The 27,949-nt window shown below is 51.0% G+C and overlaps 1 protein-coding gene across 1 annotated transcript in view; it reads right to left on the reverse strand.

Moving 5' to 3' along the window:
• LOC135530934 (liprin-alpha-1-like) overlaps positions 1 to 27,949 on the reverse strand; it is a 90,328-nt gene that overhangs the window by 41,345 nt on the left and 21,034 nt on the right. The window contains 8 exon segments of the mRNA XM_064959101.1: positions 4,659 to 4,793; positions 7,179 to 7,268; positions 7,270 to 7,341; positions 9,502 to 9,723; positions 10,188 to 10,289; positions 14,430 to 14,506; positions 14,595 to 14,763; positions 15,780 to 15,881. Coding sequence (XP_064815173.1) covers positions 4,659 to 4,793; positions 7,179 to 7,268; positions 7,270 to 7,341; positions 9,502 to 9,723; positions 10,188 to 10,289; positions 14,430 to 14,506; positions 14,595 to 14,763; positions 15,780 to 15,881 — 969 coding nt within the window.

Below are 27,949 nucleotides of genomic sequence, written 5' to 3' on the forward strand. Positions count from 1 at the left end.
GTGCACGGAAATAGACTTTAAACATAGATCAGCAGTACCAAGCTAAGCAGGCAGTGTTAGACCACTGGGCGGGGGTAAGAGATGGGGCTGGGGTGTGAGGGTATAGGGGAGGTTTAGGGGTGATTGTAGCCAGTCTACCTTCCTCTGTGTCTTGGCGTCCTTAGAGCCCGAGGCGTCAGGATAGGGGGGTTGGGGAGGTAAAGGTTGAGGACAGACCAAACGAGGAACAGAGAGGAGAAGATGACAGTGTGAGAGATGAGAGCAAGAGAGAGAGCAGGAGGTATTTTAGGACAAGAGGGAATAGAGTTTTAATGCAGCTAAAGACAGCGGACCGGCCGACAGGACTAAAGACCGCAGACAGGCAGGACTAAAGACCGCAGACAGGCAGGACTAAAGACCGGCCGGCAGGACTAAAGACAGCGGACCGGCCGGCAGGACTAAAGACCGCGGACCGGCCGGCAGGACTAAAGACCGCGGACCGGCCGGCAGGACTAAAGACCGGCCGGCAGGACTAAAGACAGCGGACCGGCCGGCAGGACTAAAGACCGCGGACCGGCCGGCAGGACTAAAGACCGCGGACCGGCCGGCAGGACTAAAGACCGCGGACCGGCCGGCAGGACTAAAGACCGCGGACCGGCCGGCCGGACTAAAGACCGCGGACCGGCCGGCCGGACTAAGGACCGCGGACCGGCCGGCAGGACTAAAGACCGCCGACCGGCCGGACTAAGGACCGCGGACCGGCCGGCAGGACTAAAGACCGCGGACCGGCCGACAGGACTAAAGACCGCGGACAAAGAGGACTAAAGACTGCGGACAGACAGGACTTCAGCAGAGATTACTAGACAGGACTTAATGACAATAACAAGAGACTGGGTGGTTGGGTGGAGGTAGCTGGGTGGTTGGGTGGAGGTAGCTGGGTGGAGGTAGCTGGGTGGTTGGGTGGGGGTAGCTGGGTGGGGGTAGCTAGAGGGCTGGGTGGTTGGGTGGAGGTAGCTAGAGGGCTGGGTGGTTGGGTGGGGGTAGCTAGAGGGCTGGGTGGTTGGGTGGAGGTAGCTAGAGGGGTGGGTGGAGGTAGCTAGAGGGCTGGGTGGTTGGGTGGAGGTAGCTAGAGGGGTGGGTGGAGGTAGCTAGAGGGCTGGGTGGGTGGGTGGTTGGAGGTAGCTGGGTGGAGGTAGCTAGAGGGCTGGGTGGAGGTGGCTGGGCGATTGGGTGGAGATGGCTGGGCGGTTGGGTGGGGGTAGCTAGAGGGCTGGGTGGTTGGGTGGAGGTAGCTAGAGGGGTGGGTGGAGGTAGCTAGAGGGCTGGGTGGGTGGGTGGAGGTAGCTAGAGGGGTGGGTGGAGGTAGCTAGAGGGCTGGGTGGGTGGGTGGGTGGAGGTAGCTGGGTGGAGGTAGCTAGAGGGCTGGGTGGAGGTAGCTAGAGGGCTGGGTGGAGGTGGCTGGGCGATTGGGTGGGGGTAGCTAGAGGGCTGGGTGGTTGGGTGGAGGTAGCTAGAGGGGTGGGTGGAGGTAGCTAGAGGGGTGGGTGGAGGTAGCTAGAGGGCTGGGTGGAGGTAGCTAGAGGGCTGGGTGGAGGTAGCTAGAGAGCTGGGTGGAGGTAGCTAGAGGGCTGGGTGGAGGTAGCTAGAGGGCTGGGTGGAGGTGGCTAGAGGGCTGGGTGGAGGTAGCTGGGTGGAGGTAGCTAGAGAGCTGGGTGGAGGTAGCTAGAGGGCTGGGTGGAGGTAGCTGGGTGGAGGTAGCTAGAGAGCTGGGTGGAGGTAGCTAGAGGGCTGGGTGGGTGGGTGGAGGTAGCTAGAGGGGTGGGTGGAGGTAGCTAGAGGGCTGGGTGGGTGGGTGGGTGGAGGTAGCTGGGTGGAGGTAGCTAGAGGGCTGGGTGGAGGTAGCTAGAGGGCTGGGTGGAGGTGGGCGATTGGGTGGGGGGCTAGAGGGCTGGGTGGTTGGGTGGAGGTAGCTAGAGGGGTGGGTGGAGGTAGCTAGAGGGGTGGGTGGAGGTAGCTAGAGGGCTGGGTGGAGGTAGCTAGAGGGCTGGGTGGAGGTAGCTAGAGGGCTGGGTGGAGGTAGCTAGAGGGCTGGGTGGAGGTAGCTAGAGGGCTGGGTGGAGGTGGCTAGAGGGCTGGGTGGAGGTAGCTGGGTGGAGGTAGCTAGAGGGCTGGGTGGAGGTAGCTAGAGGGCTGGGTGGAGGTAGCTAGAGGGCTGGGTGGAGGTGGAGGTAGAGAGCTGGGTGGAGGTAGCTAGAGAGCTGGGTGGAGGTAGCTAGAGAGCTGGGTGGAGGTAGCTAGAGAGGCTGGGTGGAGGTAGCTAGAGGGCTGGGTGGAGGTAGCTAGAGGGCTGGGTGGAGGTGGCTGGGCTGGGTGGAGGTAGCTAGAGGGCTGGGTGGAGGTGGCTGGGTGGAGGTAGCTAGAGGGCTGGGTGGAGGTGGCTGGGTGGAGGTGGCTGGGCGATTGGGTGGAGGCGGCTGGGCGATTGGGTGGAGGCGGCTGGGCGATTGGGTGGAAGCGGCTGGGCGATTGGGTGGAGGCGGCTGGGCGATTGGGTGGAGCGGGGCGATTGGGTGGAGGCGGGGCGATTGGGTGGAGGCGGCTGGGCGATTGGGTGGAGGCGGCTGGGCGGTTGGGTGGAGGCGGCTGGGCGATTGGGTGGAGGCGGCTGGGCGGTTGGGTGGAGGCGGCTGGGCGATTGGGTGGAGGCGGCTGGGCGATTGGGTGGAGGCGGCTGGGCGGTTGGGTGGAGGCGGCTGGGCGGTTAGGAGGAAGCGGTTGGGTGGAGGCGGTTAGGTGGCGGCTGGGCGGTTGGGTGGAGGCGGCTGGGCGGTTGGGGGGCGGCTAAGCGGTTAGGTGGGGGCGGCTAAGCGGTTGGGTGGGGGCGGCTGGGCGGTTGGGTGGGGGCGGCTGGGCGGTTGGGTGGAGGCGGCTGGGCGGTTGGGTGGGGGCGGCTGGGCGGTTGGGTGGGGCGGCTGGGCGGTTAGGTGGGGGGCGGCTGGGCGGTTGGGTGGAGGCGGCTGGGCGGTTGGTGGGGCGGCTGGGCGGTTGGGTGGGGGCGGCTGGGCGGTTGGGTGGGGGGAGGGCTGGGTGGAGGTAGCTAGAGGGGTGGGTGGGCTAGAGGGTGGAGGTAGCTAGAGGGCTGGGTGGAGGTAGCTAGAGGGCTGGGTGGAGGTAGCTAGAGGGCTGGGTGGAGGTGGCTGGGCGATTGGGTGGAGATGGCTGGGCGATTGGGTGGAGATGGCTGGGCGATTGGGTGGAGGTAGCTGGGCGGTTGGGTGGGGGTAGCTAGAGGGCTGGGTGGTTGGGTGGAGGTAGCTAGAGGGCTGGGTGGTTGGGTGGAGGTAGCTAGAGGGCTGGGTGGTTGGGTGGAGGTAGCTAGAGGGCTGGGTGGTTGGGTGGAGGTAGCTAGAGGGGTGGGTGGAGGTAGCTAGAGGGCTGGGTGGGTGGGTGGAGGTAGCTGGGTGAAGGTAGCTAGGAGGGCTGGGTGGAGGTAGCTAGAGGGCTGGGTGGAGGTAGCTAGAGGGCTGGGTGGAGGTGGCTAGAGGGCTGGGTGGAGGTGGCTAGAGGGCTGGGTGGAGGTGGCTAGAGGGCTGGGTGGAGGTGGCTGGGCGGCTGGGTGGAGGTGGCTAGAGGGCTGGGTGGAGGTGGCTAGAGGGCTGGGTGGAGGTGGCTAGAGGGCTGGGTGGAGGTGGCTGGGCGATTAGGTGGAGGTGGCTGGGTGGTTAGGTGGAGGTGGCTGGGAGGTTAGGTGGAGGTGGCTGGGAGGTTAGGTGGAGGTAGCTGGGAGGTTAGGTGGAGGTGGCTGGGAGGTTAGGTGGAGGTGGCTGGGAGGTTAGGTGGAGGTGGCTGGGAGGTTAGGTGGAGGTGGCTGGGAGGTTAGGTGGAGGTGGCTGGGAGGTTAGGTGGAGGTGGCTGGGAGGTTAGGTGGAGGTGGCTGGGAGGTTGGAGGTGGAGGTGGCTGGGAGGTTAGGTGGAGGTGCTGGGAGGAGGTGGAGGTGGCTGGGAGGTTAGGTGGAGGTGGCTGGGAGGTTAGGTGGAGGTGGCTGGGAGGTTAGGTGGAGGTGGCTTTGTCATTATGCGGTATTGTGTGTAGCTTGATCAGGGGGTAAAATATGTATTTAAATCTTTTTTAGAATAAGGCTGTAACGTAGTAAAATGTGGAAAAGTTCAAGGGGTCTGAATACTTTCCCGAATGGTCTGTATATCGTCTCCCCATTTGAACATGTTTTATTTATCTTCAATAAGTATTTTCACAAATTCCCTTCTAGTGTACAAAAGTCATCCAAAGGTTAGTATTTGGTCCCATATTCCTAGCACGCAATGAACACATCCAGCTGGTGACTACAAACTTGTTGGATGCATTTTAAGTTTGTTTATGGTTGTGTTTCAGATTACGTTCTTGTCCCAATAGAAACTGAATTGTGAACTACGTATTGTGTCACATTTATTGTAAATAGGGACAGAATATGTTTCTAAACATTTCTATATTTAAAAACGTGGATGCTACCACGATTATGGATAATCATGAATGAATCCCGAATAATGATGTGAGAAAGTTAGAGGAACGAAGCACGTGCACACAAACACACACACGCACACACACGCACGGGGGGGGGATGAGAAATGGAGGAGTCTCTCTCAGGAGGCATGATGTTTGACGGCATGGAGGCAGGACTGACCTTGGTGAGGGCCGCCACCCTCTGGGCTAGCTCCGCCTCCACCTCGGGCAGAGTCTCCGCCTTCCTGATGGTCTGCTGCAGCTTCTGCTCGGCCAGCTCTAAACGCTCCTGCAGCTGCCTGTTCCTCTCCTCAGTCTGTAGATCAAATACAATAATCAATCATATTAATCAACACATTACAACGGTTCCTCTCCTCTGTTTGTAGATCGAACACATTACACAGTGTTTAGGTACAGTCTTGTTGGCCTGTGGGGTGATACACAGTGTTTAGGTACCATCTTGTTGGCCTGGGGGGTGATACACAGTGTTTAGGTACCGTCTTGTTAGCCTGGGGGATGATAGTGTTTAGGTACAGTCTTGTTAGCCTGGGGGATGATAGTGTTTAGGTACAGTCTTGTTAGCCTGGGGGATGATAGTGTTTAGGTACCGTCTTGTTAGCCTGGGGGATAATACAGTGTTTAGGTACAGTCTTGTTAGCCTGGGGGGGTGATACAGTGTTTAGGTACTGTCTTGTTGGCCTGGGGGATGATACAGTGTTTAGGTACCGTCTTGTTAGCCTGGGGGATGATAGTGTTTAGGTACAGTCTTGTTAGCCTGGGGGATGATAGTGTTTAGGTACCGTCTTGTTAGCCTGGGGGATGATAGTGTTTAGGTACAGTCTTGTTAGCCTGGGGGATGATAGTGTTTAGGTACCGTCTTGTTAGCCTGGGGGATGATAGTTGTTTAGGTACCGTCTTGTTAGCCTGGGGGGGTGATACAGTGTTTAGGTACCGTCTTGTTGGCCTGGGGGATGATAGTGTTTAGGTACAGTCTTGTTAGCCTGGGGGGGTGATACAGTGTTTAGGTACAGTCTTGTTGGCCTGGGGGAGTGTTTGATAGCCTGGGGGTGATACAGTGTTTAGGTACAGTCTTGTTGGCCTGGGGGGGTGATACAGTGTTTAGGTACCGTCTTGTTAGCCTGGGGGATGATAGTTGTTTAGGTACCGTCTTGTTGGCCTGGGGGATGATACAGTGTTTAGGTACCGTCTTGTTGGCCTGGGGGATGATACACAGTGTTTAGATACAGTCTTGTTGGCCTGGGGGATGATAGTGTTTAGGTACCGTCTTGTTGGCCTGGGGGATGATAGACAGTGTTCAGATACAGTCTTGTTGGCCTGGGGGATGATAGTGTTTAGATACAGTCTTGTTGGCCTGGGGGATGATACAGTCTTTAGGTACCGTCTTGTTGGCCTGGGGGATGATACACAGTGTTTAGGTACCGTCTTGTTGGCCTGGGGGATGATACACAGTGTTTAGGTACAGTCTTGTTGGCCTGGGGGATGATAGACAGTGTTTAGGTACCGTCTTGTTGGCCTGGGGGATGATAGACAGTGTTCAGATACAGTCTTGTTGGCCTGGGGGATGATAGTGTTTAGGTACCGTCTTGTTGGCCTGGGGGATGATAGTGTTTAGGTACCGTCTTGTTGGCCTGGGGGATGATACAGTGTTTAGGTACCGTCTTGTTGGCCTGGGGGATGACTTGATAAACTCCAATCTGGATGTAATCTCCCTGCTATAACAAGGCTAGCTATTTTCTCTGTTCGCCGTCTCCCTCCCTCCTCTCCCCTCCAGCAGCGTGCTGGCCCAGTTCTGGCAGCATGGAGGCCCAGAATAAAAGAGAAACCACCAATAGAGATTAGAAAAAGAGAGAAGAGATCGAGGCAAGAAAGAAAACAGAAGGGAGGGGAAGAGGACATACAGGAGAAGAGCAGGCAAACCAGAGAGGAAACGGAGAGAGAAGTGAATGTGTCTGAGGCATCTGATTCAGTGCCTGCTGCGTTGGGCAGTCTGTGAATGCACGAGAAGGGGTCCAGGACCCCGCAGGCTCTTCCTGCTGTCGGAAAGAGCCGACAATCACACTAACCCCCCAAATACACAAATCCTGAGAAAACACTGGTGGGCAACCAAAATTGAAAAACTGTAGGCTTCCCTGTGGTGAAAACTAGACCTGAGAACTGCTTCCTTACTGGTAGGCTTCCTTACTGGTGGGCTGATAGACCTGAGATACTGTAGGCTTCCTTACTGGTGGGCTGTAGACCTGAGATACTGTAGGCTTCCTTACTGGTGGGCTGTAGACCTGAGATACTGTAGGCTTCCTTACTGGTGGGCTGTAGACCTGAGATACTGTAGCCTTCCTTACTGGTGGGCTGTAGACCTGAGATACTGTAGGCTTCCTTACTGGTGGGCTGTAGACCTGAGATACTGTAGGCTTCCTTACTGGTGGGCTGTAGACCTGAGATACTGTAGGCTTCCTTACTGGTGGGCTGTAGACCTGAGATACTGTAGGCTTCCTTACTGGTGGGCTGTAGACCTGAGATACTGTAGGCTTCCTTACTGGTGGGCTGTAGAGTATGAGATACTAGGCTAGACCTGAGATCCTTTTACTGGTGGGCTGTAGACCTGAGATACTGTAGGCTTCCTTACTGGTGGGCTGTAGTCTGTGTACAGTATGACTGCTCTCTTGGTACAGGGACTTCCTACCTGTCGGAACAGGGCTGTAGACCTGAGATTCTCCAGCTTGTCGTTGAGGCTGTGACTGGAGGTGGCCTCTACTGGTGGGCGCTGCGCTGACCAAGTACCTCTTCTCCAGGGTGACCTGAGATACTGTAGCTCCTCTGTAGATGTCCTCCTTCTGGGCCATAGACTAGACTGCTCTGGGCTTGCTGTTGGAGAGACGGCTACGTTTAGACACACGGAACACTACACCCGTATACATACACACACAGACATCATTACACAAACATACACAATCCTTACATGAAACGCTCCACATCCTTCTCTCTGCAGGCGTTAGTAACGTTAACATCCAGTACGTACCCGTATGTCTCTCTGCAGGCGTTAGTAACATTAACATCCAGTACACATCCTCTCTCTGCAGGCGTTAGTAACGTTAACATCCAGTACGTACCTCTCGTATGTCTCTCTGCAGGCGTTAGTAACGTTAACATCCAGTACGTACGTATGTCTCTCTGCAGGCGTTAGTAACGTTAACATCCAGTACGTACCTCTCGTATGTCTCTCTGCAGGTGTTAGTAACGTTAACATCCAGTACGTACCTCTCGTATGTCTCTCTGCAGGTGTTAGTAACGTTAACATCCAGTACGTACCTCTCGTATGTCTCTCTGCAGGTGTTAGTAACGTTAACATCCAGTACCATCGTACCTCTCGTATGTCTCTCTGCAGGCGTTAGTAACGTTAACATCCAGTACGTACCTCTCGTATGTCTCTCTGCAGGTGTTAGTAACGTTAACATCCAGTACGTACCTCTCGTATGTCTCTCTGCAGGCGTTAGTAACGTTAACATCCAGTACGTACCTCTCGTATGTCTCTCTGCAGGTGTTAGTAACGTTAACATCCAGTACGTACCTCTCGTATGTCTCTCTGCAGGCGTTAGTAACGTTAACATCCAGTACGTACCTCCGTATGTCTCTCTGCAGGTGTTAGTAACATTAACATCCAGTACGTACCTCTCGTATGTCTCTCTGCAGGTGTTAGTAACGTTAACATCCAGTATGTACCTCTCGTATGTCTCTCTGCAGGTGTTAGTAACGTTAACATCCTGTACGTACCTCTCGTATGTCTCTCTGCAGGTGTTAGTAACGTTAACATCCAGTACGTATGTCTCTCTGCAGGTGTTAGTAACGTTAACATCCAGTACGTACCTCTCGTATGTCTCTCTGCAGGTGTTAGTAACGTTAACATCCTGTACGTACCTCTCGTATGTCTCTCTGCAGGTGTTAGTAACGTTAACATCCAGTACGTACCTCTCGTATGTCTCTCTGCAGGTGTTAGTAACATTAACATCCAGTACGTACCTCTCGTATGTCTCTCTGCAGGTGTTAGTAACGTTAACATCCAGTACGTACCTCTCGTATGTCTCTCTGCAGGTGTTAGTAACATTAACATCCAGTACGTACCTCTCGTATGTCTCTCTGCAGGCGTTAGTAACGTTAACATCCAGTACGTACCTCTCTCTGCAGGCGTTAGTAACGTTAACATCCAGTACGTACCTCTCGTATGTCTCTCTGCAGGCGCTAGTAACATTAACATCCAGTACGTACCTCTCGTATGTCTCTCTGCAGGCGCTAGTAACATTAACATCCAGTACGTACCTCTCGTATGTCTCTCTGCAGGCGTTAGTAACGTTAACATCCAGTACGTACCTCTCGTATGTCTCTCTGCAGGTGTTAGTAACATTAACATCCAGTACGTACCTCTCGTATGTCTCTCTGCAGGTGTTAGTAACGTTAACATCCAGTACGTACCTCTCTGCAGGTGTTAGTAACGTTAACATCCTGTACGTACCTCTCGTATGTCTCTCTGCAGGTGTTAGTAACATTAACATCCTGTACGTACCTCTCGTATGTCTCTCTGCAGGTGTTAGTAACGTTAACATCCAGTACGTACCTCTCTGCAGGTGTTAGTAACGTTAACATCCTGTACGTACCTCTCGTATGTCTCTCTGCAGGTGTTAGTAACATTAACATCCTGTACGTACCTCTCGTATGTCTCTCTGCAGGTGTTAGTAACGTTAACATCCAGTACGTACCTCTCGTATGTCTCTCTGCAGGCGCTAGTAACATTAACATCCAGTACGTACCTCTCGTATGTCTCTCTGCAGGTGTTAGTAACATTAACATCCTGTACGTACCTCTCGTATGTCTCTCTGCAGGTGTTAGTAACGTTAACATCCAGTACGTACCTCTCGTATGTCTCTCTGCAGGTGTTAGTAACATTAACATCCAGTACGTACCTCTCGTATGTCTCTCTGCAGGTGTTAGTAACATTAACATCCAGTACGTACCTCTCGTATGTCTCTCTGCAGGCGTGTGTTCACGTCTTCACTCTTGATGAGGTCCTTGCGTGCCGTGTCCAGGTCCTCCTCCAGCTCGCTGATGCGTCCCGTCATGGCCGCCATGCGCTCCATCATCTGCCCCAGGTCTGACGTCTGTCTCGCCACCACCTCCTGCAGCTCTCCCACCTTCCCCTGGTCCTCCTCCTGGCTCAGAGAGCCATCTGACGACCGCTAGGGACAAGACAGGGTTTAGGTTCCTTAAATATAGACAGAAACAACTAGGACATGACCTATAACCCCTGACCCTTCCCCTGGTCCTCCTCCTAGCTCAGAGAGCCATCTGACGACCGCTAATGACAAGACAGAGTTTAGGTTCCTTAAATATAGACAGAAACAACTAGGACATGACCTATAACCCCTGACCCTTCCCCTGGCTCAGAGAGCCATCTGACGACCGCTAGGGACAAGACAGACTTTAGGTTCCTTAAATATAGACAGAAACAACTAGGACATGACCTATAACCCCTGACCCTTCACCTGGACCTCCTCCTGGCTCAGACGACCACTAGGGACGATTTGAGAGAGGAGGACAGTAGATATTAAATGCTGCAGGACGCGGCCTTGGAGGCTTGTGGTTGTTTATCTTCCTTATTTAAATGCACTGACTCAGGCTCTCTGGATAAAAGGTTTCCTACCTTGCCGTTTGTGCTTGGGGTGTTTTCAGAGTTGTGGTTGAGACCTTCCATTCCATCGCCTAGCGACCTCTTCTGGATGTTCTGCTCTCTCAGGTAAGACATCTAAGGGGAAAATGGTACTTTATTAAATACCCCAAATTGGGGACATTTGATTGGACCAGCCAATACATAAGAAGACCAATAAATACCCAATAAAAACACAACAGAACCCACCCAGACACTAACAGCAGCACATCATTAATGATTAGAAAAAAACTAAGGGTTCACGTTAAAGAGACTCCTATCACGGAACGCAAACCGGCTGCGCCATGGTGCATAAATGTACCCCCCCCCCACACCAAACACGATCACGACACGCAGGTTAAAATATCAAAACAAACTCTGAACCAATTACATGAATATGGGGAGAGGTCGAAAAGCATTAAACATGTACGGCAATTTAGCTAGTTAGCTTGCTGTTGCTAGCTAATTTGCCCTGGGATATAAACATTGAGTTGTTATTTTACCTGAAATGCACAAGGTCCTCTACTGCGACAATTAATCCACACATAAAACTGTCTACCGAATCGTTTCTAGTCATCTCTGCTGCTTCCAGGCCTTTTCTTCTCTGGACTTTATATAGCGATTGGCATCTTTCATAAATTAGGTGATTACCGCCACCGACCTCGTTTGTCTTTCAGTCACCCACGTGGGTATAACCAATGAGGAGATGGCACGTGGGTACCTGCTTCTATAAACCAATGAGGAGATGGGAGAGGCAGGACTTGCAGCGCGATCTGTGTCACAAATAGAACTGACTTCTATTTTAGCCCTTGGCAACGCAGATGCTCATTGGCGCGAGCAGTGTGGGTCCAATAATTGAATAATATAGATTTCTACATTTCTTTTGTAACACTCGCGCACGCGACGCGAGCGGTGTAGTCTGGGTATAAGGGACTCCACAGTCGGATCAGAGTACTGTTAAAAACCCCCCTAAGGGACTCCATAGTCTGATCAGAGTACTGTTAAAAAGCCCCCTAAGGGACTCCACAGTCAGATCAGAGGACTGTTAAAAAGCCCCCCAAGGGACTCCACAGTCAGATCAGAGGACTGTTAAAAAGCCCCCTAAGGGACTCCACAGTCTGATCAGAGTACTGTTAAAAAGCCCCCTAAGGGACTCACAGTCTGATCCTGTTAAAAACAGTCTGATCAGAGTACTGTTAAAAAGCCCCCTAAGGGACTCCACAGTCGGATCAGAGTACTGTTAAAAAGCCCCATAAGGGACTCCACAGTCGGAGCGGAAGTCTTCTCAAAGTTAGCAGGCTAACTCATTCATTGATCCCACTTTGTCAAATCCCCAAATACAGATGACCCTCTCTGACATTAAAGGTAAACACACACACACAAACACACACTATTGCTTTAGAGGCAAGAGAAGATTCCTACTGAAACGTACAGCTGAACTGAGGGGGGTATCACAGGAGGTTGGTGGCACCTTACTTGGGGAGGACAGGTTTGTGGTAATGGCTGGAGCGGAATCCGTGGAATGGTGTCAAATACATCAAACACATGGTTTCCATGGTTTCCTTGACTTTGATGCCATTCCATTCGCTCCGTTCCAGACATTATTATGAGCCGTCCTCCCATCAGCAGCCTCCCCTGGTGTGTGTGTGTACTTGTGTGTGTGTTGTCTGGCCACCATTTTAAAAACAGTGAGTGAACTCATGAGACTGAAGCACCAGGGAAGAGTCCAGCTTGGGCTGTGAACCTGACCACAACTATTCTAGTGCTGCCGGCCCCCGGTCAGGGACCAACCACACAAACGCATATATCCCTCCACTGACAGGCAGACACGCTCTCCCCATCTTTCACAGGTCAGACGGTAGAGCTTGCAACTCCAGGATAGTGGGTTTGATTCCCGGGACCAGCAGCACGTAAAACATATTCACACATGACTAAGTCCCTTTGGATAGTGTCTGTTAAATGCCCAACTCGCACACATTCATGCAGGCTGACACACACAAGGAAAAGTGTAAGAGAAGTGTGTGTGTGTACTGCTAGGCTAATTCCCTACTCTCTGAGACGAAAGGGAATCAAAGGAGAGATGTAGAGGACAGGAGAGAAATCTAGTCCACTTTCCCATGATCCTCGAGCCCTTTTGTCCATTTTAATCCCATTCACGACTCATCTCCTCAGAGCTCTGTGCATTCTGTGTGTGTATACGTCCATTCGTGGAGTCCCAGTATCGGGCTCTCAGTTAATAAGTCTCACATCAATGTGTGACTCATGTCCCTACAACACCTGTATCTGTGTACAGTGGAACATTACAGATACTGTGTAACCACAAGACAACATTACAGATACTGTGTAATCACTAGACAGTATAACATTACAGATACTGTGTAATCACTAGACAACATTACAGATACTGTGTAACCACAAGACAACATTACAGATACTGTGTAATCACTAGACAGTATAACATCAGATACTGTGTAATCACTAGACAACATCACAGATACTGTGTAATCACCATACAAAGCCTATTCTTCTTTATCCGCGTGTTAAACAGGGGAATGATGAAATAAGGTCCATAGTCATTCAAGATGGATTGTTTTTTTATTCCCCAAGAAAACGAGTGAGGACTGTTGTCATGGATACGATTAGCTGATTGTCAGGCGAGAGTGAGGAGTCGCCATTGGCAAGTTGACTGGGAACATGGTTGAATCCCTCCACGAGGCAATCAAACAGGCAAAATGTCAGTACAGAGACAAAGTGGAGTCGAAATTCAACGGATCAGACATGAGATGGATGTGTCAGGGTCGACAGACAATCAACTGATTACAAAGGGAAGACCAGCCACGTCGCGGAGACACCGACGTCTCGCTCCCCAGGAAAGACAAACAGCTTCTTCACCCGCTTAGAAGATAACACAGTGCCACCATCGCGGCCCGCGTTGAGGATAACAGTGTCACCATCACGGCCCGCTTTGAGGATAACAGTGTCACCAACGGGGCCCGCTTAGAAGATAACACAGTGCCACCAACGGGGCCCGCTTTGAGGATAACACAGTGTCACCAACGCGGCCCGCTTTGAGGATAACACAGTGCCACCATCGCGGCCCGCTTTGAGGATAACACAGTGCCACCATCGCGGCCCGCTTTGAGGATAACACAGTGCCACCATCGCGGCCCGCTTTGAGGATAACACAGTGCCACCATCGCGGCCCGCTTTGAGGATAACACAGTGCCACCATCGCGGCCCGCTTTGAGGATAACACAGTGCCACCATCGCGGCCCGCTTTGAGGATAACACAGTGCCACCATCGCGGCCCGCTTTGAGGATAACACAGTGCCACCATCGCGGCCCGCTTTGAGGATAACACAGTGCCACCATCGCGGCCCGCTTTGAGGATAACACAGTGCCACCAACGCGGCCCACTTCCAAGGAATGTAGGTAGTGAGGAGGTCAGGGCTCGGAGTGTGGTACCAGGTAACCTCTCCCTCAACAAAACTAAGGAGCTGATTGTGGACTTCAGGAAACAGCAGAGTGAGCACGCCCCACTCCACATCTTCGGGACTTCTCGTTGAAAAGCTTCAAGTTCTTCGGACTTCGTCACTGACATCCTGAAATGGTCCACCCACACAGACAGTGTGGCGAAGAACGCGCAACAGCACCTCTTCAACCTCAGGAGGCTGAAGAAATGTGTCTTGACACCTAAAACCCTCAAACTTTTACAGATGCACAATTAAGAGCACCCTGTCCGGCTGTATCACCGCCCGCTGCCGCAAGGCTCTCAAGAGGGTGGAGGCCAACAGACTGTTAAATAGCCATCACTAGCCGGCTACCACTAGGTTACTCAACCCTGCACCTTAGAGGCTGCTGCCCAATATTCATAGACATGGAATCACTGGTCACGTTAATAATGTTTACATACTGCTTAACCCATTTCATAGGAATATATTGTATACCAGCCTACTGTATTTTCGTCTATGCCACTCCGACATTGCTCGTCCAAATAGTATATACATCTTAATTCCATGATTGTACTTTTAGATGTGTGTGTACACAGGGTTACCACGGGGCTACCACAGGGCTACCACAGGGCTACCACAGGGTTACCACGGGGTCACCACAGGGTTACTAGAGGGTTACCACAGGGTTACTACGGGGCTACCACAGGGTTACCACCGGGCTACCACAGGGTTACCACCGGGCTACCACAGGGTTACCACAGGGTTACCCTGGTCCGATGAGGCTTACCTCTTTGTGTTGTGATGTGAGCTGTTCTTCCAACTGGCTGCATCTTTCTACAGGGCTACACGCTACCACAGGGTACTCTCCCTGACCTGGAAAACAGACAGGACACTTGCCATTACATCTCTACAAAAGAAGAGATTAGCAGGCAGACGATGTCCTCCCCCCTACCAACCTTCTCGTCCAGGGCTTTGTGGTGTTCGAACAGGGACTTGAGTGCCTTGAGGACCTCTACCTCGCTGGAGACCCCGGCAGGAGACTGGGCCTGCCTCTTCACCACCGTCATCCTCAGACTGCGTTCATGACGAGACACCAGACACTCCAGATGCTCCAGGAGAAGCTACGGTCATCACAGAACACACATCAGATGTTACACATCATGTTACACACACACACACGTTCCAGGAGAAGCTACGGTCATCACAGAACACACATCAGATGTTACTCGTCATGTTACACACACACACACACACACACACACGTTCCAGGAGAAGCTACGGTCATCACAGAACACACAAGTTTCAAACAGCTTGTTCACGCCACACACACACACAGGATTGTGAAACAGTACAGACATGTTTACACACGAGTGTGTGTTGTGCTCAATCCCATGTGGTTGAGCAGCTCAGGGGGGTCCCATCAGAGCTGCAGCTGACAAAGACCAGACTCATCCCTTAATCTCCCCTTCCCCCTTCATACCCCCCCTCTACCCCCTTCCTCCCATATTCTACCCTCCATCCTCCCTCTCCCCTTCCTCCCATATTCTACCCTCCATCCTCCCATATTCTACCCTCCATCCCCCCATATTCTACCCTCCATCCTCCCTCTCCCCTTCCTCCCATATTCTACCCTCCATCATCCCTTCCTCCCATATTCTACCCTCCATCCCCCCATATTCTACCCTCCATCCCCTCTCCTCCTCCTCCCACCTTCCCTCCCCCTTTTTCAATTCCTCCTCCCTCTCCCCTTTAATTCCCCCCCTCCCTCCTCTCCCCAGTCAGTGTGCATCGTTCCTAATTAGACTGACCCAGACTCTGCTCATTTCAACTGGACTGGCAGGTGGATTAACCAGTTAGAGCCACACATCTGCCACTAGGCCTGAGCAGAGAAGTGACAGACAGGGGAATTATCCTATGGCTGTCTGCGCTGTGACCTGGGAGGGCGGGTGCTCTGTCAACCACTCATTAGTGGTGACCTAATCCTCAGAACAAAGATCAAGCCCTCCCTTAAAAACACTCGTAAATACACACACACACAGGTCAAACCAGTGGGAGTCTGACACTGTTAATGGACTATGCTAGGGACTGGAAGGGGACTGTGTGTGTGTGTGTGTGTGTGTGTGTGTGTGTGACTGACCCGTGTGTTGTTCCTCTCAGCCTTGAGCTCAGCAATCTCCTCCTCCCTCTCCATCAAATGCTCTCGACACACATTCACCTCCTTGGTCAGCGCAGCAAACTCCTGGACAACAACAACACATTATCACAACGTTAGAGAGACCGCAAACTCCTGGACAAACACAACACATTATCACAACGTTAGATACAGTGCCTTGCGAAAGTATTCGGCCCCCTTGAACTTTGCGACCTTTTGCCACATTTCAGGCTTCAAACATAAAGATATAAAACAGTATTTTTTTGTGAAGAATCAACAACAAGTGGGACACAATCATGAAGTGGAATGACATTTATTGGATATTTCAAACTTTTTTAACAAATCAAAAACTGAAAAATTGGGCGTGCAAAATTATTCAGCCCCTTTACTTTCAGTGCAGCAAACTCTCTCCAGAAGTTCAGTGAGGATCTCTGAATGATCCAATGTTGACCTAAATGACTAATGATGATAAATACAATCCACCTGTGTGTAATCAAGTCTCCGTATAAATGCACCTGCACTGTGATAGTCTCAGAGGTCCGTTAAAAGCGCAGAGAGCATCATGAAGAACAAGGAACACACCAGGCAGGTCCGAGATACTGTTGTGAAGAAGTTTAAAGCCGGATTTGGATACAAAAAGATTTCCCAAGCTTTAAACATCCCAGGAGCACTGTGCAAGCGATAATATTGAACTGGAAGGAGTATCAGACCACTGCAAATCTACCAAGACCTGGCCGTCCCTCTAAACTTTCAGCTCATACAAGGAGAAGACTGATCAGAGATGCAGCCAAGAGGCCCATGATCACACTGGATGAACTGCAGAGATCTACAGCTGAGGTGGGAGACTCTGTCCATAGGACAACAATCAGTCGTATATTGCACAAATCTGGCCTTTATGGAGAGTGGCAAGAAGAAAGCCATTTCTTAAAGATATCCATAAAAAGTGTTGTTTAAAGTTTGCCACAAGCCACCTGGGAGACACACCAAACATGTGGAAGAAGGTGCTCTGGTCAGATGAAAACAAAATTGAACTTTTTGGCAACAATGCAAAACGTTATGTTTGGCGTAAAAGCAACACAGCTCATCACCCTGAACACCCATCCCCACTGTCAAACATGGTGGTGGCAGCATCATGGTTTGGGCCTGCTTTTCTTCAGCAGGGACAGGGAAGATGGTTAAAATTGATGGGAAGATGGATGGAGCCAAATACAGGACCATTCTGGAAGAAAACCTAATGGAGTCTGCAAAAGACCTGAGACTGGGACGGAGATTTGTCTTCCAACAAGACAATGATCCAAAACATAAAGCAAAATCTACAATGGAATGGTTCAAAAACAAACATATCCAGGTGTTAGAATGGCCAAGTCAAAGTCCAGACCTGAATCCAATTGAGAATCTGTGGAAAGAACTGAAAACTGCTGTTCACAAATGCTCTCCATCCAACCTCACTGAGCTCGAGCTGTTCTGCAAGGAGGAATGGGAAAAAATTTCAGTCTCTCGATGTGCAAAACTGATAGACATACCCCAAGCGACTTACAGCTGTAATCGCAGCAAAAGGTGGCGCTACAAAGTATTAACTTAAGGGGGCTGAATAATTTTGCACGCCCAATTTTTCAGTTTTTGATTTGTTAAAAAAGTTTGAAATATCCAATAAATGTCATTCCACTTCATGATTGTGTCCCACTTGTTGTTGATTCTTCACAAAAAAATACAGTTTTATATCTTTATGTTTGAAGCCTGAAATGTGGCAAAAGGTCACAAAGTTCAAGGGGGCCGAATACTTTCGCAAGGCACTGTAGACAGCAAACTCCTGGAAAACAACACATTATCACAACGTTAGAGAGACAGCAAACTCCTGGACAACAACAACAACACATGAACAACGTTAGAGAGACAGCAAACTCCAGGACAACAACACCACATTATCACAACGTTAGAGAGACAGCAAACTTGATATAGTTCACTGCTATAGACCAGAGCCCTATTCCCTATATAGTGGTACTACTATAGACCAGAGCCCTATTCGCGATATAGTGGTACTACTATAGACCAGAGTCCTATTCCCTATATAGTGGCACTACTATAGACCAGAGCCCTATTCGCGATATAGTGGTACTACTATAGACCAGAGCCCTATTCCCTATATAGTGGCACTACTATAGACCAGAGCCCTATTCCCTATATAGTGGTACTACTCCTAGACCAGAGCCCTATTCACTATATAGTGGCACTACTCCTAGACAACAAGCCCTATTCCCTATATAGTGGTACTACTATAGACCAGAGCCCTATTCCCTATATAGTGGTACTACTATAGACCAGAGCCCTATTCCCTATATAGTGGTACTACTATAGACCAGAGCCCTACTCCCTATATAGTGGTACTACTATGGACCAGGGCCCTATTCCCTATATAGTGTACTACTATAGACCAGGGCCCTATTCCCCATATAGTGCACTACTATAGACCAGGGCCCTATTCCCTATATAGTGCACTACTATAGACCAGGGCCCTATTCCCTATATAGTGCATTACTATAGACCAGGGCCCTATTCCCTATTGAATGCACTACTATAGACCAGGGCCCTATTCCCTATATAGTGTACTACTATAGACCAGGGCCCATTATTCCCTATATAGTGCACTACTATAGACCAAGCCCTATTCCCTATATAGTGACACTACTATAGACCAGGGCCCTATTCCCTATATAGTGTACTACTAAAGACAGCCCTACAACCTTATATAGTGCACTACTATAGACCAGGGCCCTATTCCTGGATAGTGCACTACATAGACCAGAGCCCTATTCCCTTATAGTGACTACTACAGACCAGGACCCTATTCCCTATATAGTGTACTACTATAGACAACAGGGCCCTATTAACACCTTATAGTGTACAGCTATAGACCAGGGCCCTATTCCCTATATAGTCACTACTATAGACCAGAACCCTGGACCCTATATAGTGTAATACTATATACCAGAGCCCTATTCCTATATAGTGTACTACTATAGACCAGAGCCCTATTCCCTATATAGTGCACAAACTATAGACCAGAGCCCAATTATAGACCAAGCCCTATTCCCTATATAGCGCACTACTATAGACCAGAGCCCTATTCCCTATATAGTGCACTACTATAAACCAGGGCCCAGAGGCTGCATAAATAATACGTTTCCATGTTGGTAACAACAGGTAGGGCAACTACACATCCTGTCAGTCAACAGGCAGGACAACTACACACTTCCTGACAGTCAACAGGTAGGGCAACTACACACAGCCTGACAGTCAACAGGTAGGGCAACTACACACATCCTGACAGTCAACAGGTAGGGCAACTACACACATCCTGACAGTCAACATGTAGGGCAACTACACACAGCCTGACAGTCAACAGGTAGGGCAACAGCACACATCCTGACAGTCAACATGTAGGGCAACAGCACACATCCTGACAGTCAACATGTAGGGCAACTACACACAGCCTGACAGTCAACAGGTAGGGCAACTACACACAGCCTGACAGTCAACATGTAGGGCAACTACACACATCCTGACAGTCAACATGTAGGGCAACTACACACAGCCTGACAGTCAACAGGTAGGGCAACTACACATCCTGACAGTCAACAGGTAGGGCAACTACACATCCTGACAGTCAACAGGTAGGGCAACTACACATCCTGACAGTCAACAGGTAGGGCAACTACACATCCTGACAGTCAACAGGTAGGGCAACTACACACAGCCTGGCAGTCAACAGGTAGGGCAACTACACACAGCCTGACAGTCAACAGGTAGGGCAACTACACACATCCTGTCAGTCAACAGGTAAGGCAACTACACACATCCTGAGTCAACAGGTAGGGCAACTACACACAGCCTGACAGTCAACAGGTAGGGCAACTACACACATCCTGACAGTCAACAGGTAGGGCAACTACACACAGCCTGACAGTCAACAGGTAGGGCAACTACACACATCCAGACAGTCAACAGGTAGGGCAACTACACACATCCTGAAGGTCAACAGGTAGGGCAACTACACACAGCCTGACAGTCAACAGGTAGGGCAACTACACACAGCCTGACAGTCAACAGGTAGGGCAACTACACACTTCCTGACAGTCAACAGGTAGGGCAACTACACACAGGCTGACAGTCAACAGGTAGGGCAACTACACACAGCCTGGCAGTCAACAGGTAGGGCAACTACACACATCCTGACAGTCAACAGGTAGGGCAACTACACACATCCTGGCAGTCAACAGGTAGGGCAACTACACACATCCTGACAGTCAACAGGTAGGGCAACTACAAACAGGCTGACAGTCAACAGGTAGGGCAACTACACACATCCTGGCAGTCAACAGGTAGGGCAACTACACACAGCCTGACAGTCAACAGGTAGGGCAACTACACACATCCTGACAGTCAACAGGTAGGGCAACTACACACAGCCTGACAGTCAACAGGTAGGGCAACTACACACATCCTGACAGTCAACAGGTAGGGCAACTACACACATCCTGACAGTCAACAGGTAGGGCAACTACACACATCCTGGCAGTCAACAGGTAGGGCAACTACACACAGCCTGACAGTCAACAGGTAGGGCAACTACAAACAGGCTGACAGTCAACAGGTAGGGCAACTACACACAGCCTGACAGTCAACAGGTAGGGTAACTACACACATCCTGACAGTCATGGGAAAAGAAACAATTTAAGCTGTATGTTCATGTGAGAATTTAATTAAAAATACAATTGAAGTATTGAACGAGTATTACCACTGTTTCACGAATCTGACTGAAAAATACAACTGGGGTTTCAGAGTACGTTCTGCCACTAAGATTATAATATATCTATTCAGAGAGGTCAAGTTCTCCATCTCTCAGAGGACCAGGTGGACAACCACAGTAAGAGCAGCACACACTGACTACAACTATCAGTAGAGGAGAGATGGAGAGGGGACAGTAGCAGAGGAGGAGAGATGGAGATGGGACAGTAGCGGAGGAGGAGAGATGGAGAGGGGACAGTAGAGGAGAGAGAGGAAAGGAGAGAGAGGACAGGAGAGAAGAGAGGAGAGAGAGGAAAGGAGAGAGAGGACAGGAGAGAGGAGAGGAGAGAGAGAAAAGAGAGGAGAGGACAGGGAGAAGAGAGGAGAGAGAGGAAGGACTGAAGAAGGAAAGGAGGAGAGGACAGGAGAGAAGAGAGGAGAGAGAGGAAAGGAGAGAGAGGACAGGAGAGAAGAGAGGAGAGAGGACAAGGATGGAGATGGAGGGGACAGAGGAGAGACAGAGGGAGAAGGAGGGGAGAGGAAAGGAGGACAGGATGGAGAGGAGAGGAGACAGAGGAGGACAGAGAGAGGAGAGAGGAAAGAGAGAGGACAGATGGAGAGAAGAGGGGACAGAGGAAAGAGAGAGGGGACAGGGAGAGACAGAGAGGAGAGAGGAAAGGGAGAGAGAGAGGACAGATGGAGAAGGAGGGGAGAGAGAGAGGACAGGAGACAGAGGAGACAGAGGACAGGAGACAGAGGACAGGAGACAGAGGACAGGAGACACTTTTCCTTTCAATGCATTAAGACTACATGCAGTTTACCAACGAGAGACTCTTGCCCTATACCACCCACCCACAGCCCTTAACAGATCCCATGATGGTTGTGCCAACAGAATGAACCATCCTGATGTTTGGTTCCCTGAGTATCCAGGCCTTCTTTGCGGACACACTCACGTAACCACACACACACGTAAACACACACGCACGTAAACACACACACACACGTAAACACACACACACACGTAAACACACACACACACCACGGCCTGAGGAAGCTGTCTTCTTTTCCCCTCTTATATATTGATCTACTTCTTTGGAGACTGGCACCGATTCCACACGAGAGACCATGGGAGTTTTTGATTGGCCTGACCATTGCATAAGTGCCCGTCCTTTAGCCAGTGAGGGAGGAGGAGGAGGCGGGGAAAGGGGTTATTATGTGGGGAGTTGGAATGTTGGATTCCTGAATTCCAGAGCAGAGTCTGATGTACAACCAGCCGCCAGAGAGAGAGCGAGAGAGAGAGCGAGAGAGAGAGAGAGTGAGCGAGAGAGAGAGAGAGCGAGAGAGAGAGCGAGCGGCCCTGCCTGTCTGGCTACTTCAGTACAGCCTGCCCTGCCTACCCTCTCCTTCTTGGTCTCCCTTTATCTCTCGGTCTCTTCTCCTCACTGTCTGTCTGTCTTGCCTACTACTAACCAAAAACCAAATACTGTGTACTCACCATACAACATACTATTTAGTAGAAATGTATGCAGCCGTTCACTAATCGTACAACATACTATTTAGCACATAGTGTTTAGCAGAAGAGTATTCAGTAAGCAACAAATATCAACATATTCGGCTCTCCCATACTGACAATCAGTGTTGGGGTTAGTTACCTGGAAACGAATGTAATACATATTACTCGGTACATTAAACTAAAGTAACGCGTTACTTTATAATATTACGTTGCATGTCGAAGGGAGCCGGCGTTATTTTCATGAAAAAAAATCTCTAAACGTTTCGGACTGTCGGAGGGAGCCGCGCGCACTCTACCAAAGATAGGCTGGTTACTAACTCAGGTCTGATCACTAGTTCCTCCTCCCATCTGATAGGCTGGTTACTAACTCAGGTCTGATCACTAGTTCCTCCTCCCATCTGATAGGCTGGTTACTAACTCAGGTCTGATCACTGGTTCCTCCTCCCATCTGATAGGCTGGTTACTAACTCAGGTCTGATCACTGGTTCCTCCTCCCATCTGATAGGCTGGTTACTAACTCAGGTCTGATCACTGGTTCCTCCTCCCATCTGATAGGCTGGTTACTAACTCAGGTCTGATCACAGGTTCCTCCTCCCATCTGATAGGCTGGTTACTAACTCAGGTCTGATCACTGGTTCCTCCTCCCATCTGATAGGCTGGTTACTAACTCAGGTCTGATCACTGGTTCCTCCTCCCATCTGATAGGCTGGTTACTAACTCCGGTCTGATCACTGGTTCCTCCTCCCATCTGATAGGCTGGTTACTAACTCAGGTCTGATCACTGGTTCCTCCTCCCATCTGATAGGCTGGTTACTAACTCAGGTCTGATCACTGGTTCCTGCTCCCATCTGATAGGCTGGTTACTAACTCAGGTCTGATCACTGGTTCCTCCTCCCATCTGATAGGCTGGTTACTAACTCAGGTCTGATCAATGGTTCCTCATCCCATCTGATAGGCTGGTTACTAACTCAGGTCTGATCACTGGTTCCTCCTCCCATCTGATAGGCTGGTTACTAACTCAGGTCTGATCACTGGTTCCTCCTCCCATCTGATAGGCTGGTTACTAACTCAGGTCTGATCACTGGTTCCTCCTCCCATCTGATAGGCTGGTTACTAACTCCGGTCTGATCACTGGTTCCTCCTCCCATCTGATAGGCTGGTTACTAACTCCGGTCTGATCACTGGTTCCTCCTCCCATCTGATAGGCTGGTTGATCACTGGTTCCTCCTCCCATCTGATAGGCTGGTTACTAACTCAGGTCTGATCACTGGTTCCTCCTCCCATCTGATAGGCTGGTTACTAACTCAGGTCTGTTCCTCCTCCCATCACTGGTTCCTCCTCCCATCTGATAGGCTGGTTACTAACTCCGGTCTGATCACTGGTTCCTGCTCCCATCTGATAGGCTGGTTACTAAGGTCTATCAGGTCTGATCACTGGTTCCTCCTCCCATCTGATAGGCTGGTTACTAACTCAGGTCTGATCACTGGTTCCTCCTCCCATCTGATAGGCTGGTTACTAACTCCGGTCTGATCACTGGTTCCTGCTCCCATCTGATAGGCTGGTTACTAACTCAGGTCTGATCACTGGTTCCTCCTCCCATCTGATAGGCTGGTTACTAACTCAGGTCTGATCACTGGTTCCTCCTCCCATCTGATAGGCTGGTTACTAACTCAGGTCTGAACACTGGTTCCTCCTCCCATCTGATAGGCTGGTTACTAACTCAGGTCTGATCACTGGTTCCTCCTCCCATCTCATAGGCTGGTTACTAACTCAGGTCTGATCACTGGTTCCTCCTCCCATCTGATAGGCTGGTTACTAACTCAGGTCTGATCACTGGTTCCTCCTCCCATCTGATAGGCTGGTTACTAACTCCGGTCTGATCACTAGTTCCTCCTCCCATCTGATAGGCTGGTTACTAACTCAGGTCTGAACACCAGTTCTTCCATTCATCTGTGGCGCTGCTTTCCTGTGCTAGTCTAGTGTGCTGCACTGTCATCTGGGCTGCTGAATTATCCATATATACTGGAGGACAAACACCTGTACAGGTTAGCTTGCTTTTCATTCAAAATCTCTCTCTCATGTTGCCAGTTCTGGTTAAATGAGGAAACAAGTTGAGATCGGATCATGAAAACGCTCGCCCGGAAAGGTTATGATTCTAAAAAAATAACACACTTTACTTCACAAAGTAACTATTAAAGTATTACCAAGTGTTGAAAAGTAATACATGATATTGCTAGTTACTCGTAAAAGTAATCTGATTACATTTCATTACTTTCGTTGCCCCCGTCGCTGCATCATCAGTAATGAATCATCAAATGTTGCCTCGTTTCATTTTTATCCAGCCCCGCCCACTTCTCTAATAATTAGCTAATTATCAGTTGTCGTCAAACACGAGATTCCCTCCCTCAGTAGCGTTTTATTTAACCTTTATTTAACTAGGCAAGTCAGTTATGAACAAATTATTATTTTCAATGACGGCCTAGGAACAGTGGGGTTAACTGCCTGTTCAGGGACAGAACGACAGATTTGTACCTTGTCAGCTCGGAGGTTTGAACTTGCAACCTTCCGGTTACTAGTCCAACGCTCTAACCACTAGGCTACCCTGCCGCTCCAACGTGCGGCGAATCAAACTAGATGAAAAGCCAAATTGAGTATGAAATCTTGGCACTTTAAAAATTTTTTTTCAAAATGTCACAAACTATGAAAATAAATCTGCAACCCCTGTGTCGCTTTCTTTTTCGCCTCTGTGGTGCCCCTGTGTGTGTGTCTCTCTCCTCTGTGGTGCCCCTGTGTGTCTCTCCTCTGTGGTGCCCCTGTGTGTCTCTCCTCTGTGGTGCCCCTGTGTGTCTCTCTCCTCTGTGGTGCCCCTGTGGTGCCCCTGTGTGTCTCTCTCCTCTGTGGTGCCCCTGTGTGTCTCTCTCCTCTGTGGTGCCCCTGTGTCTCTCTCCTCTGTGGTGCCCCTGTGTGTCTCTCTCCTCTGTGGTGCCCCTGTGTGTCTCTCTCCTCTGTGGTGCCCCTGTGTGTCTCTCTCCTCTGTGGTGCCCCTGTGTGTCTCTCTCCTCTGGTGGTGCCCCTGTGGTGTGTGTCTCTCTCCTCTGTGGTGCCCCTGTGTGTCTCTCCTCCTCTGTGGTGCCCCTGTGTGTCTCTCTGTGGTGCCTCTGTGGTGCCCCTGTGTGTCTCTCTCCTCTGTGGTGCCCCTGTGTGTCTCTCTCCTCTGTGGTGCCCCTGTGTGTCTCTCTCCTCTGTGGTGCCCCTGTGTGTCTCTCTCCTCTGTGGTGCCCCTGTGTGTCTCTCTCCTCTGTGGTGCCCCTGTGTGTCTCTCTCCTCTGTGGTGCCCCTGTGTGTCTCTCTCCTCTGTACTAAAGACATGTGACCAAACCGGACACCAAGGGAAGCTTTTCTCTTTTCTACATCACCAAAGGCAAAAAAGGCTTCGGTCAGACATGCTTTAATGTTTAGCACACAAGTGTATCTAGGCTAAGGGCCCCGTGGTAACGGCCTAATGTGGGCTCAACTGATAAGCAGCGTGTCTGTCTGTCCACTGTCCATCCATCCATCACTGCAGCACTAAGAGGCCTGAGAGCAGAGTGGGACAAAAGCACAGCTGAATGCTCTCCTTTTCATTCCTGACCTCGCGCTCCGGGGGGGAGAGAGAAATACCACTGGAGATCATTTATCTTACGCCTGTCAGCACGGCTTCCTAGAATATGTTGAGAGTGTGATGTGTGTGGGCGTCTAACTGAGTGCACCGAGTGTCTCCGTGTGCGGGGGGGGGGGGTATCCGTGTGCATGTGGGGGGGGTAATCCGTGTGTCTCCATGTGCGGGGGTATCCGTGTGTCTCCGGGTGCGGGGGGGGTATCCGTGTGTCTCCGAGTGCGGGGGGGTATCCGTGTGTCTCCATGTGCGGGGGTATCCGTGTCTCCGGTGCGGGGGGGGTATCCGTGTGTCTCCGAGTGCGGGGGGTATCCGTGTGTCTCCGGGTGCGGGGGGGTATCCGTGTGTCTCCGGGTGCGGGGGTATCCGTGTGTCTCCGGTGCGGGGGGGTATCCGTGTGTCTCCGGGTGCGGGGGGGTTTCCGTGTGTCTCCGTGTGGGGGGGGTCTCCGTGTGTGTGCGGGGGGTATCCGTGGGTCTCCGTGTGCTGGGATATCCGTGTGCGGGGGGGGGTCCGTGTGCGGGGGTGTGCGGGGGGGGTCTCCGTGTGCGGGGGGGGGTCTCCGTGTGCGGGGGGGTATCCGTGTGCGGGGGGGTATCCGTGTGTCTCCGTGTGCGGGGGGTATCCGTGTGCAGGGGGTAACAGCCAAACAGAACAGTCCTCATTAACAGGTCTGTGTAAAGCCAAACAGAACAGTCCTCATTAACAGGTCTGTGTAAAGCCAAACAGAACAGTCCTCATTAATTAACAGGTCTGTGTAAAGCCAAACAGAACAGTCCTCATTAACTGGTCTGTGTAAAGCCAAACAGAACAGTCCTCATTAACAGGTCTGTGTAAAGCCAAACAGAACAGTCCTCATTAACTGGTCTGTGTAAAGCCAAACAGAACAGTCCTCATTAACAGGTCTGTGTAAAGCCAAACAGAACAGTCCTCATTAACAGGTCTGTGTAAAGCCAAACAGAACAGTCCTCATTAACTGGTCTGTGTAAAGCCAAACAGAACAGTCCTCATTAACAGGTCTGTGTAAAGCCAAACAGAACAGTCCTCATTAACTGGTCTGTGTAAAGCCAAACAGAACAGTCCTCATTAACAGGTCTGTGTAAAGCCAAACAGAACAGTCCTCATTAACAGGTCTGTGTAAAGCCAAACAGTGTAGACAGTAGAGTCATGAAAAACACACACCACCATATGGGTCTGTCTGTGATGCGTCAGACAGAGACAGGTGACAGGGAGCAGCCCTGTTGGTATAAACACAGAGGTAAAATCACTTTACATCACTTACATGTTTACACCACAACGACAACCTCTGACAGAGAGATGAGAGAGACAGGGAGGAGAGAGAGAGGAGAGAAAGAGAGAGGAGAGAGAGAGACAGGGAGGAGAGAGAAGAGAGGGAGAGAGGAGAGAGAACTGACAGAGAGAGACAGGGGGGGAGAGAGAGAAACACTAAATATACATATTCACCCTCTGAATGGCACATATACACAATCCATGTCTCCAGGTTTAAAAACCCTTCTTTAACCCGTGTCCTCCCCTTCATCGACACTGATTAAAGTGGATTTAACAGAATGACATCAATAAGGGGCCGTATCTTTCACCTGGTCAGTCTGTCATGGAAAGAGCAGGTGTTCCTAATGCTGTGTACACAGTGAGAGAGAGAGGGGATCTACCGGATGTCATGTTTGATAAGATTGGACATTTCCAAGTGAATGTAAACAAGAGACATAGTGCAAATAGACGCACGTTAGTCTGAAGAAAGAACAGTACTGGCTCTGGAACAGCATGTACACACACACACACACACACACACCTCTATTAAATATGTACGGTGGAGCCCGTGCATACACCCATTTGAATGAAATGGGAGCAGCCTCTCTGTGTTCGCTGAGCAGATGTCCGGTGGGTAACAGAGAGGGTGTGATGTTACCGCGGGTCGTCTCGCCTGTCGGGGGGCGAGCCCTCTACCGCGGGTCGTCTCGCCTGTCGGGGGGCGAGCCCTCTACCGCGGGTCGTCTCGCCTGTCGGGGGGCGAGCCCTCTACCGCGGGTCGTCTCGCCTGTCGGGGGGCGAGCCCTCTACCGCGGGTCGTCTCGCCTGTCGGGGGGCGAGCCCTCTACCGCGGGTCGTCTCGCCTGTCGGGGGGCGAGCCCTCTACCGCGGGTCGTCTCGCCTGTCGGGAGGCGAGTCCTCTTCCGTGTGAGT

The sequence above is a fragment of the Oncorhynchus masou genome, unplaced genomic scaffold, assembly GCF_036934945.1.
Source record: "Oncorhynchus masou masou isolate Uvic2021 unplaced genomic scaffold, UVic_Omas_1.1 unplaced_scaffold_1462, whole genome shotgun sequence".
Classification (NCBI taxonomy): Eukaryota; Metazoa; Chordata; class Actinopteri; order Salmoniformes; family Salmonidae; genus Oncorhynchus; species Oncorhynchus masou.